The 13,066-nt window shown below is 37.0% G+C and overlaps 1 protein-coding gene across 1 annotated transcript; it reads right to left on the bottom strand.

Annotated features, from left to right (window-relative positions):
• Positions 1-2,364: 2,364 nt before the first annotated feature.
• On the bottom strand, positions 2,365-7,334 carry LOC145980259 (protein AATF-like). The gene is made up of 2 exons (XM_083113268.1): positions 7,234-7,334; positions 2,365-3,851 (listed from the first exon to the last, which is right to left on the bottom strand). The coding sequence occupies exon 2, from the start codon at positions 3,799-3,801 to the stop codon at positions 2,365-2,367; it is 1,437 nt and encodes a 478-aa protein (XP_082969394.1). The 5' UTR covers positions 3,802-3,851; positions 7,234-7,334.
• Positions 7,335-13,066: the final 5,732 nt, after the last annotated feature.

Below are 13,066 nucleotides of genomic sequence, written 5' to 3'. Positions count from 1 at the left end.
CATAGCTTCAACTTTTCCTTGACACCCATGCGGACAAATTATTTTTTTTATTAAACCCATATGCAGTTACGTAAGATATTACTACACGATGCCTTGATAAAATAACTTTTTTTTGGTCTCCTGATTACAAGTCATGTAATTGAAATTCTTCCATGCAGATGTCGTCTTCCCGCTGTGAACGGTGAAAGTATTGTAAAGTATCAAGCCAGGAGGAAGAAGATGGAAGGTTTCGGAATGATCTCATCTTTCAAAAGGCGCCGTATTGGAAATGCTAATGCCACTGGTTAAAAATGACTAAGATTACTATTTAAGAAACCATTTTATTATTGAATCATTACTTCCTCTGTTTGCATGGGTGCAGTTATGCAATAATTACAAAAATTGTCATCATTAATAGAAGATAAGAAACAATTATCGCATGAATGTCACACATATTGTATCATTCACTAAACCTAACAAAATATCATATCAATGCTTTTCTTGTATATATAGGTGGAGTTATATTTTAATTATAATAATTACAGAAAGTCACCATCATTACACTGTTACTGGCACGAGTGTCATGTCGGAACACATCTATGTGAGGAGGGGGAGGGGGGCCATCACGTGAATTTTGCCTATGTACGTTACAGTTATGATTTTATCAGTAGCACGTTTTAGTAAATTTTTATGATTTTACTAACACGCTCTGCGCGCCCCTACTACTTTTTTTATTTTTTTTTTATTTTAAAGCTTTCCTTTCTACAGTATTAATTCACGCCTATATTTATATTAGACATACAAATATGAAAATGCATACATGTAATTTGGATCAATGTAAAATCTGGTACGAAAGGTTAAGACAAGAGACAAACTGCAGAAAGGTATATATTATAATTACATGTGACAATACACTGTTCCTACAAAAATTACGAAATTGTTAAATGCGCATTACCAGTCCTCTGCGTTTTTTGATGGAAGCAAATTCTTGTGCTAGTTTGGTGAAGTCCAGTTTTCGAGCCCGATTGCTTTCGATTCTTAACAGCGTCAGTCCGCTCAATCTCACACTTGTCATTGTGCTCTTCAAGTAATTTTTGATCGATTTTAACTTCGAAAACAACCTCTCAGTTGATGAAAACGTCATAGGTATTATTATTATTATTTCAGTTTTGACACTACATTCCGAAAACAATGTCTGTAGCTACAGTGCAACATACATTTTCTTCATATTTCTACCCGAAAATATCAGATTCCACTAACTGTCTGCCGGTGTGTTCCGTTACGGCAGTGGGGCTTAAAAAGGTGAATCTTTCTTTAATTTGTTTCATGCTCTGAAATCTATTGTTTACTTGATTTACTACAATTTATAAAACACGGTAGAAAAGCGTCTTTTATTGTCTGTCGTCTACCCTTCGGTGACAATCAATGACTTGAACCATTCAGCTAATGAAGGTTTTCCTCTAATCTGGTAATTCACTTTCTACTTTTCTAGTGATGAACATTTTCTGTTTGCAGTTGTAAGGACATAGAAATAAAATATGTTTGGTTGAAAATATATTTTAACGCCGAAAGGAAAACTTTTGTGAACTATTGGTCTTTCTTAATTTATCATTCCTACTACGCCCCCGAAGCCCGTGCCGCCCCCCACCCCCCCGCACCGCGGGGGTGCTATTTACGCCACTGGATTTCATGAACAAAAGTAATGCAGGAACATCGGGGATACCCTAAGGAAAAATGTAATTTATTTTAAATTTATTACACAAATATTCACAGTTGAAAAATCGAAAAACAAAGAGTTGGTGGGCATGGCAGTCTCCCAACTCCTCCTCGGGTAAGCTAGGGTTGATCAACGTGTGAATACAAGTTTCTTTTTGTTTTGTTTTTTAAATCATACTCATACCAGCACAATGTTATCCTGTCCCATTGACTTTCTCGTAGAGGGGACAGATGGCTTTCTAGCTATCACTCCTGTATAGAATTTTCATGGACATCAGATTATTTTTTCCAGAGAGGTGCTAGCAAGACATCCCCCCCCCCCCTGTTGCACCTAAAAACTGCTTCAATTACCTTCACTGAAATTACATGTATGAAATATAAGCATTTTGGCTGATATTTTCCAACCCCTGTGTCCACTTCTCTATATTAACAAATATACAAGTCATGGGTAAAAACACCGAAAGTGTTATTTTTAATAATAATAGATCAATTAAATATACATTTTCTGTAGGTAATGAATGACTAATTATAAAGCTTAGGTGGGAACAGACTCATTGAAATTCCTATTTAATAACACGTGACACCTATTTATTACTGGATACTCTTAAGTATACTATTGTATTTATAAAGACATTTTTAGCATAATTTTCATTCACGATTATTCATACTTTACTTGCCAAACAAGGATTTGTATAGTTCCTGCGACGCCTCTTCAGTATAAATAGAGTTATTCACGGGTGCCATGAAGTTCACCAATTTTGAGTGAACACTGTACCGTACTCTTCGCCCCTTGGTAGCTCTTACACAAATTCCTCCCTTCATACTACTTCGTGTTTTTTGAAGCATCAACCATTTTCTTCTTAATGTGACGTGGTCTGCAGTATCATTCGAATAATTATCTATGAACTCTCTCAGAAGCTGTTGGTAAAAATCACTGTCATCGAATATTTCATCGTCAAATTCCTTGAAATCTTGAAATGGTTCATCCTGGTTTCCTGGTGTTTCAGTCTTCGTTCCCAATACTGGATGCATCAAACGGTTCAGTTGCGTTCTGCGTATCAGTCGATTGCGATCAGAAAGACAGTTTTCTATTTGCTGCAAGACTGAGTGTCCGAATTGGTCCAGAGTCCCGCTTGCACGTCCAGAGGCAATGCGTGTCTTGCAGCTCCACTTTTGAATCACTGAATCCCGGTAAGGTGTGAAACTTTTGTGACGTTTCGCTATAAGTCCTGAATAATAATCAAATTTAGTTTTCTTGTTCTGAGGCTCACTGCATTGGCTGTAAATGGAAATTCTTTCAACACTTTCCTCTGTATCACACTCTCTTGAGTCTCTCTGCTCTGTCTCTTCAGCGCCCTTGAGATCCGTATCAGGCTTCAACAACTTCTGTAGATCTAAAAGCATGTTGAGTAATGCTTGCAAGACCGTAGTCACACTTGATGCTTGATACCGGAACTCGCTGCTTCCTGCTGCTTCAAACAGCTGGTATGTATCATGCTGAGGTAACTGGTTGGCATCTTGTAAGCACTTCTGCATATGAACTCTGGCATCTAGTAAACTACCCCATAAGTTGAGTTGACACTTTGTAGCTCTTGATTTTTCTAGTTCAGCCTCTGCATCTTCTTCGATCTTGCAGAAAATCACACCACACGGAAGATCATCTCTTGAACTAGTACTCACACCACCAGGCCCCAAATCCTCAGTGTCCCGATCACTTTTCAACCCACAATCTTTTGATGCATCTGACGAAACTTCACAATCCATCCCGTTTTCTTCATCTTCACTGCTTCCCGAAGCTACAGCATTACTAATTTCTTCAGACTGAAGTGAAGAGAATTCTTCTGCATTTAAATTTCCCCACTCTGCATCCAAACTTCTCCGAGATATTTTCTTTCCATTATATTTTCCGTCATAGTCTTTCAGAAGCGGTACATTACGCTGTCTCAATGCTGAAATCTGTCCACGATCGCCATCACTATCGGCTCCTTCATGAATTGATTGAAAACTTATCACCTTGTTAAAGTCTTCGTCTTCAGATTCTGCAGCCGGAGCAGGATTTAAGAAATCTGAAATTTCCTCTGAAAAAGTCTTCCTTCTTTCGTCCATGGCTCTCTAATAAATTGATTCCAAACTGAATAGAAGCTGGGCGTCGCTACCTGAAACGTGCAAAAGGGTGCTAAAATACAGGTGGAGATTTGCAATTTTATGAGAGGAAATGGGAATGAACTTAGTGGATGTACTATCTTAATAATCTTTTAGATAATTTAAAACAGTTCCCCAAAAAGCTATTTAGTAACAGATTTACTAAGGAAGAAAAATGTGGCGGATTTACTATCTTAATAATAACAGTTCCCAAAAAAAGCTATTTAGTAACAGATTTCCATTATTTTAAACCTCGAATGCAGTATCTTTACCTATATATTATCCATGCTTATAATTTGTACGTTAATTGCTTCAAATCTAATTTTGATATCAAATTAACACAACACCATTCAAAGTTAAATTCAAACTACAAGAAAATTAAGATTTTACCACCATGATGCGCAAAGATAATACAAGACACCGCACTTCATACTAAGAAACTTTTTTTTTTATTATTTTTTCCAGCTTTGAAAAATGTTGTTTATAAGCCCCGTGTGTATTGTATGCTCCAGACCCGCACCCAGCCAGGGTCGGCTCTCCACAAAACAACCCAGACTGTCTCTAATATCATGAAAAGACAAGTAAACACCACATATAGACAGCATATGCATTTATGACCCTGAACGAACAAAAATGTCCATTTCCTTTGCTTTCACCTGACTTCACCAATCATTACCATCTTGGATTGGCTATGGCAGGTACCTCGAGTTCTCCAAAAGTGAAAATATCCATTTCGACCAATCAAGGAACAATGGACTTTCTTGACTGAGGGTTTCAGTAGTGCGGAGTTTATCGGATGCCGAAAATTATACAGTTGTATGACAAATGGTTTTGGCATAGATTACAGTGCACGGTGCAAGTCATCGCGAGATGGGTTTCGAATAGCAGTTTGGTTTGGAAATTAGCAGGAGGAACCTGTTTTTGCATACCCCTGCCTCACTTGTGGCGACCCTTCCTTTCGAACACGGCGTGTGCAAAGGAGAAAGCCCGATCTTGTGGAATGAATAGAAGAGCTCGTGAGCTATGATTAGTTTGAGTTTTTGTCTTAGGATCAAGCACGTATCCAGAAACATATTTGTGGGGTCCAAACCAAGTGCCTAAAAAAATAACTAATATAATATGTTCAAATCAATACGCAAATATGATTTATATCATATCAATACTGATTTGATTAATGCAATATGTTTATTAAACAAATGAAAGGAGTTTGGACCCGATACCCCCTCTCCCCACACACATACATACATAACATACATACATACATACATACATAAGGCCATGCAAACTGTAAAAAGGTTCGTTTGAGAATAAACGTTTTATAAATCCTCAATCAACAGATTTCGCACACTGTTCATGTAATTCTATTCTCTAGCATTTTTATTAGCAGCTAAATATTCACCAACAATGCCTGCCTTGTATAAAAATTGGGTATATATTGAGAATACCGGAAGTATCTCCAATTGCTTTCAACTTCGGTATACTCACTAATTTTGGCCTCGTAATCACGAATCTGCAGTTAAAATTTGGCGGTCACGTCTAGAAATTGCAAAATAAGTTTGTCAATTACCGCTATGATTCTTCATACACTAACATGGAAACCGAAGACGTCTTCCTTTCCGCACAACGGTCTTGCTTGCTACCGTAGTGATAACACAACGTTGCTCAAGTGTTGTGCAATAAGTGAGACCCGTTGCATGGAGCGTTCATTTGCATGTGAGAAAATGGCGTATTGCGTAAAGGTGGAAGAAAACATGTTTGCCCCACGAACCATTCACGGAAGGTTAAGTTAGGTTGTTAGGTTAGGCAAGCATTGTTAAAATTAAGGGTGATCGTAAACATAGTTTTGAAACGCTAATCATTGCAAAAAATAGTTCTTTTCTTCATAAATCAAGTGTGTTTACTCCGTTCACGGACCCACTTTTTTCGACTTATTTTGCAATTTCTAGACGTGACCGCCAAATTTTAACGGTAAATGTCTGTTATATCGGAGACACATTTCTATCGGATATTTTCAGTTTCAAATGGTTCGTACTTACCAATTGTGCCCCAATTGTGTATTGCGGAACATAGTTGAAGGTGCAATTATGCTTTTTACGCGAAAATAACTTCGATTTTTCACATTACGAGTAATTCTTTTGGGTCCTTTCTTCCGTTGCGGAACATACAATATGGCGCGCACAGCTGTGGATCATCGTGCGTCGTGCTTGTTATAACAAGATACAAGCAGGAATTTTCAGTTTTTTACAAAACCTGATTAAATGAGTGAAGCAAAATACTCTTTTTAATGTTATATTGTGTTTTGTCGATTTGGAGTGGGTATACAGTGTTTCAACCTTCTTAACCGAAAATTACCTACTTTCGTGTTCATTATGTCATCACAAATCATTGACGAATAGCCCCAAAACCATTCACGATAGCCCCAAAAACCACTGACGGATTAGCCCCAAACATCATTCACGATAGCCCCAAAAACCATTCACGATAGCACCACGGACCATTTCCGGCAAGGTTAGGTTAGGTAAGCATAGTTTAAAAAAAAATCGTAAAAAAATGGCACGTTTGGAAACACTGGCGGGACCGCGAGACTTTCGACACTCGCGCCATCTGCAGGTACATAATGGAAACAACGGCTTAATGTTCTCGCTTTGCACAAAATGCAAGTTTATTATATCAAAATTGCTTATTTCTTGTTGTGCAGTATTCTACGGTGAGAAAATACCTCCACGAACTTTCAAAATGCTACAGAAACTCATTTCCGTAAGTAGTTTCTTCTGTAAAAATGAAGAAATGTGTATCCGATATAACAGACATTTTAACTGCCGATTCGTGATTACGAGGCCAAAATTAGTGAGTATGCCGAATTTGAAAGCAATTGGAGATACTTCCGGTATTCTCGATTTGCTCCAAAAATTGATAAGAGTGCTTACGCATTATGGGCTATTTTTTCCTTCACCGGCTTAAAAAACGCGTATTGCATTAAAAAGCCGAAAAAATGCCTTCTATGTAACAAAGATTAGCCCGAATAACAAACGCAAACGTTTTCAAATAAAAAAATACACAAGGTAAACTGCAAAGATATTTAGTATAATTTTTAATTTTAAAAATAAACTTCTAAAAACAAATTCTGTTGGTTTTAACATGGCTTACGTTCGAGTTTCACCCATTTGGCACGAGTCAATTTATTATCAGCTAACATGAACTGGAAAACTGTGGGTCGGCAATGCTCGTAAGTCATTGTTACTTGGAACAGTTCCATTATGAAATACAACTATGCCTGCTTAAAAAAATATAGGCCAACAACTTTCCAGTCTACGTGTGTTATGTACACTTGCAATTTTCATGAACAAATACACAACTAAATGCAGCTACACGAAAACTATTGTTGTTTTTCCTTACCTTTGTACTTCCTTATTCAGTTGAGCAGGTGATAACGAACAATTTCCGAAGTCAATTGTTTGTCTACAAGGCAGGCAGATTCAAGCTTCACGCCATTTTCGTACGCTCGCTCTTTCGAATATACAAACAATCTCCTTGTCAAAGAAAACGTTGTGGAAATTGATATATCATATCAGATTCCAACGAGATAGAATACATGTATAGAGTGGCGGAAGTGTTTTTTGCGGCTGAGCTGAACTTTGACCGCCATGATGTGACCAAAACACCGAAGTCCCATAATAGTCTATGTTAATTTTGGCGGGGATACAGAAGGGAATAAAATAACATTGCGAGATCAAATGGATGTGTATAGCTAGTGTTGCCCACGGGACGAGACGGGACAGGCTTTTAAAAATTCGAGACGAGACGAGATTGATCATGTGTCCAGAGACAAACGAATATTTTCGAGACGAGACAGCATTTCCACGAGACGAGACAGGCCAAAGTCTCGTCTCGTGGGCAACACTATGTATAGCCTTATGGGTAAAATTTGCACAGCATATACAGAGCGGCGGACCAATTGATTAAGTTATTCCCCTGGCAGAAAATGTTTAAGAAATAGGTGAAAAGATGGGGAAAATATTGCAACGATTTGCAAGAAGAAGAGGATATTCATATACCGCATTTACTGGTACACCCTTTCCATTACAAAATCCCAGTTTCCTAGTATTCTATCAATAATTTCCGGCGCTTCTATCACCATTACAATTAAAATAAAATGAAAACGGCAAGAAATCCACTTACGAGTATTTACAACAATAAAGTTTCATTTCCGATATAAACACCATAACACACAAGAAGAAAGTATTCATGTCTATCTGTTTTCTGCCGCAACATTATTTTATTTGCTTGTGTCGAATATTCCTACCGCAATTAATATTGGCTCTTATAGGACCTTGGCATTTGGGGCGTTTATGTCATGCCGGTCGGCGCTTCCATTTGCCCGTGCACAAATCATTGGGGGAGCGCTCTTTACCCACTCTCTATATAGTATTTATTCTAACCCACTCCCTATATAGTATTTATTCTAACTCGTTGCCAAATCATGATCAGATTATTCTTTGGACACTTCACAGTTTACTCTAGATTTTGATTCTTCTTTCAGATGTTCGTTGTAGAACAAATGTAAACATGTCAGACGAGAAAATATATTCTGGAAAATGGGCTTGTAGGATAGGATATTTTCGTAAGACTGCAGTTCATTGTAATGTTGGGCCATTAGTGATTCACATGTGCAGTCACCTACAATAAAAGTAGGACACACATCTTGAAATACTAGTTTTCCTACAAGGCGTTATGCGTGTTGCCTAACTATATGGCGGTAATAGAAGTTGACATTGAAAATGCTACTTATTTGCAATTAAAGTTCACTATCTCCGTGGATTTAGGCAACTTGCAAAGAATCTAGTATTTCAGGATGTAGGTGTCCCATTTTTACTGCCGGTGATTGTACATTCAATTCGCAAGGGTGTATTTATTTATATCCTTTACCTATTTACCTTCAGTAGTGAAGTTTTAGCTTAAGGAGAGCCGTGAATTTAGATTTGCTTCACTTTACTTGGAGTGAATATGAATTCCATTTCCGCATTAGAGGCACGATGTGTTTATAACCCTTGACTGATGTGGTGGATTATAGTCGCGCTAGTAGTGTGGTGCAGGTCAAAATGACCCAGGGTTTCTTTCCTTTATTTTGAGAGTATATGATCAAATAATTATAAAATTGAATTTTATTGATTACATTAGTGTTAATTAAGTATTCAAAACATATTTCTGCTTAAAATTCTTCACACCTAAATGTTGAAAAAATTATCAACTATTCTTTACCATTTTTTTTCTTGCTTAAAGAGACTGATACTTTTGTTCAAAGTTCTGAACTCACTACTGTTCAAGATAATTGTTCTGTGTATGGAATTAAGAAAAACATGGATAAAAACACTGACATTCATAAATTGTTTATGAATTAAAAAGTTATTTTTTTCTGCATCACTTAACTTGGGTCACAATACATGCAAAATCTCACAGTACATTTGCCACACACAGGCAGTTTGCACTTCTTACAAGCTCAGAAACATCACTTTCAATTTCCACATTATCATCTGACTCTTCATTTTCAATCAAACGACGTGTAGCGTCTAAATCGTTGAAAAAAATTTTGTTCACGTCTCGCGCCATAGCACCAAACCCCACACAAAATGCTAACGTAAACGATGTGGTGTGGGTCAGATTGACCAGAACTCTCTACTATACTACCAGATTTCGAAAAAAAAAAAAAAGAAAAGAAAAAAAAAAAACTGAACATACAAATTATATCGGCATGGATATAGTTAAATTTATTATTTATAACATTTTAAACATTACAAAATCAATTGCTCTTTAAAGCATTGTTAATCCCTAATTTTTAACATTTTGACAAAATATATTAATATTTGAGTGAATTCTTGGCGTCCTTTAAGAGAACATTGTTTTCCAATGCATTACTATAAAATTCAGAACATGACTTATTCTCATTCACTTATCAATGGGCGTCCCGAGAACATTTTCCGGGATACCGGGACATTTCTTTAAAAAAGGGGGACAATCTCATATATACGGGACGTCTGGCAACCCTATAACTATACGAAAACAATCAACTGCACGTGTCAGGCGACAACTGCTGTCAATGCACACTGCAAAGATGAACAGCTACTGAGGACCAGAGTCCTCTACCGGGAAACTCAAACACTAGAAACGGAAATTCAAGCTCGACTGCGTTTTGACCCGTACTACACCAGTTAAGGGATAACTACGCCTCAAATTACACCAAGTGCACACATGAAAGAGATCTTTAGGGGGTACGGACCCACCCTAGATACGATCCTGCTTCGTACTCATAAATACAGAGTTTGTAAAAAAGTGAGATGGAAAGTATTTTTCCCCCTGACTAAACTTTCATCTCTGCTTTTGCTTTCATTGATTTGATTTGGTTTAATTTACTTTGCTTTTCTGCCACTTTTGGCTAATCGTGAAGATGAGGAGTGATGATATGATGAAACTGATGAAGGGACACTCACAAAGAACACCCATGCTCAGATCAGGATTTTGAAACCAAGCCCTTGGTGTTGCAGCGCGCTGTGCTAAACACTCGGCCACAGAGGTAGTCTGAAAGCTTTTGCGCAAATCAGAGGATGTGCGAACGCTTATGGACTGTGTCATGTCTCTAAAATGGAAAAGACGCTAGTATTGGGTTTCTTATGTAAGAACAAATTCCCTCCTTTCCTCCCAATAACTAACATCAATCATCGGCAGATATGTTGGTCTAAGTGCGACTAGGCCTCGGGTCTCATAGGGAACCTATACGATCTTAGAAGAGGGGAAGGTAGTGTGTGACGTTGAGGCAGTGGCGCAACCACAGGGAGGGCATTGTCCCCCCACACTTGGTCGGAAATGAGTTCTAGGTGGGGGCAAACATTGACGGCCAAGTGTACCTGCAGGGGGCAATTACAGCCTAGAACTTAAAATTTTATAATAAAAATACTTTTCGTAACATTTTCTTGCTCGCAATGCATTCTTTTCTTAGTCTTATGAAGTTCAGAACCGTAGCTAGGGGACGGCGGGTGACGGCCCTGGGCGTCGAACGATCTAAATGAAAATAAGTTGTAAAATTGATTGATTGATTTGTTTTTTATAAGTCTACTTTATGCACAGAAAGGCTAATTGAGACTGGGCCTATAGCTTAAAGTGGGTTCAGAACCACTATGTGCCTCCATCGGGTATCGAATCCGGGTCTCCTTGATCACAAGGCGACGATGTTACCACCACATCATCGGGGAGGCACAAAAGTTGTAAATGATATAATGCCATGGCGTTCCGTGAAATTATTTGCGCTCTATTAAATTAATATTGATTTTAGCCTGCGAAAAAATTGGATCCAAAAATTTTCTTCTTCGCTTCACTCGCAATGCATCATTATTCTCTGTAATGCATTGTAAATTACTAGACAGAGAAATATGAGTTGTCTTAATTGATTTCTTTTAAATGAATGAACAATTGTTTTGAGGAAAGGGAGCGTGCACATTTGAGAGACAATTTATGTAATATTTGCTGTTGGTTTATTGTGAGATGGATGAATTGGTTATGTAATGTATTTAAATAATATATGCTCTATATAATATTTATTAAAGAAACTTTGAATACGTACACAATTTAGTGTCCACGTCACTCCGCGTTGCATATGTGAAACATATATCGTGCATGAAAGTATGATATTGTAAAAAAATAATTATATTTGAAATGCATTTATCAAGCTTTTTCTGTCTTTCAAAAATAGTTTATGTGCTCGTTTTCAGTTATTAATATGAAATTGTGTGTGTTAAAAAAAAAAATTCAGTTTGTTTGAACACAAATGCTTTAGCACCAACTTATACCCCCTTTTGGCGTAATTTGCGAGGATAATAACGTATTTGATACTACCACTTCTAATAGTAATAATGTTGGTCCTGGGTTCGAATCCCGGCTTGGGCATGGATGTATCCATTCATCATTTTCATCATGTCATCACTCATCCCCATCATCACAAATTAGCCAAAAGTGGCACAAAAAGCGAAGTAAAATAAAGCAAATCAATAATAACAATAACAATGTTATAACAACATTATTAGTAACGTTATTATTATTAACAGTATCTTTATTAACATTATTATTAAATTTATTATATTATTATTATTATTGGTACGTTTATCCTTGTACTTGCCCCCCCCCAACAAAAATTCGTGGTTGCGCCTCTGCGTTGAGGTCTTGCTCATCGAAAAGCTTTCTCCTCCAATTCCTTCCTTCAATTTCCGTCCTTTCTCTTCCTGGACAATTTTCTCTTCATGCCACTCACAAAGGACCAGAGTTCAATTTGAAAAGGCATGCGGTCAAATGCATTCGCCCGTGCGTTAATCGGTTATTCTAAACTGACACACATTAACATCATCAAGTTGTAGATTAATGAGTGGAAAACTGACAAGATGGCGTAATTGTGGCGGGTATGTATTGCGTAACATTTAGTAAACATATTTTACAGTCATTGGCGGATTTAGCGGGAAGGGAACATGCCGCTCCCAAAAAAAAAAAAAGGATGACTACATTTTTTTTAAGCATTACGAAAAGTATTGATAGCTTTATATTACAAGGAGAAACAATGTTCGAACAATTCTTTTCCTGATAGTGAAATAATAATTCAAAATTTAGCACAAAAATCATTTATCGTGACTAGATTTACTACACAATTAAATAAGTTGACACCAGAAAGTGAATCCGGGACAAATATTTCCAATGTTTGTGACCTCGCAGGAAAAAATGAATTTTCAGCCTTATCCCCTTCTCTAACCATTGTTATAACAAATAACGCATTTTTCTGGATTCTAGCAAATATTCATATAATTCTATACATTTATTTTTCCCCAATATCCAGGAGGAGGTACAGTGGGATCCATGAGTATTTCCGTGCAAATTGTCTATGACTATTTTCATTAATTTTTCTTTTACATCCTATGTGATTTTAAGCGATGGATTTTTATGTACGCTGGTACAGAAGTTGTCAACAGCTTGTTTTGAATTTTCTTTTAATTCTTGAAGTTTATATTGGGTCAAATAAAGTTCACAAACATGGTGATGGACAATTTGCACGGTAATACTCATGGATCCCACTGTACATAACCTCATTTAGCCTATTATTATTATATTAATGATTTCAGTATGTAATTCAAAATTTTACCTGTTTGTATTATTTATTTAATTTGTAAATTTACAATATTTCTACTTCTTATACTAA

This window comes from Lepisma saccharinum, chromosome 27, assembly GCF_977018435.1.
Source record: "Lepisma saccharinum chromosome 27, izLepSacc3.1, whole genome shotgun sequence".
Lineage (NCBI taxonomy): Eukaryota > Metazoa > Arthropoda > Insecta > Zygentoma > Lepismatidae > Lepisma > Lepisma saccharinum.
The sequence above is the reverse complement of the archived record's forward strand: the minus strand, read 5'-3'. Positions and strand labels throughout refer to the sequence as shown.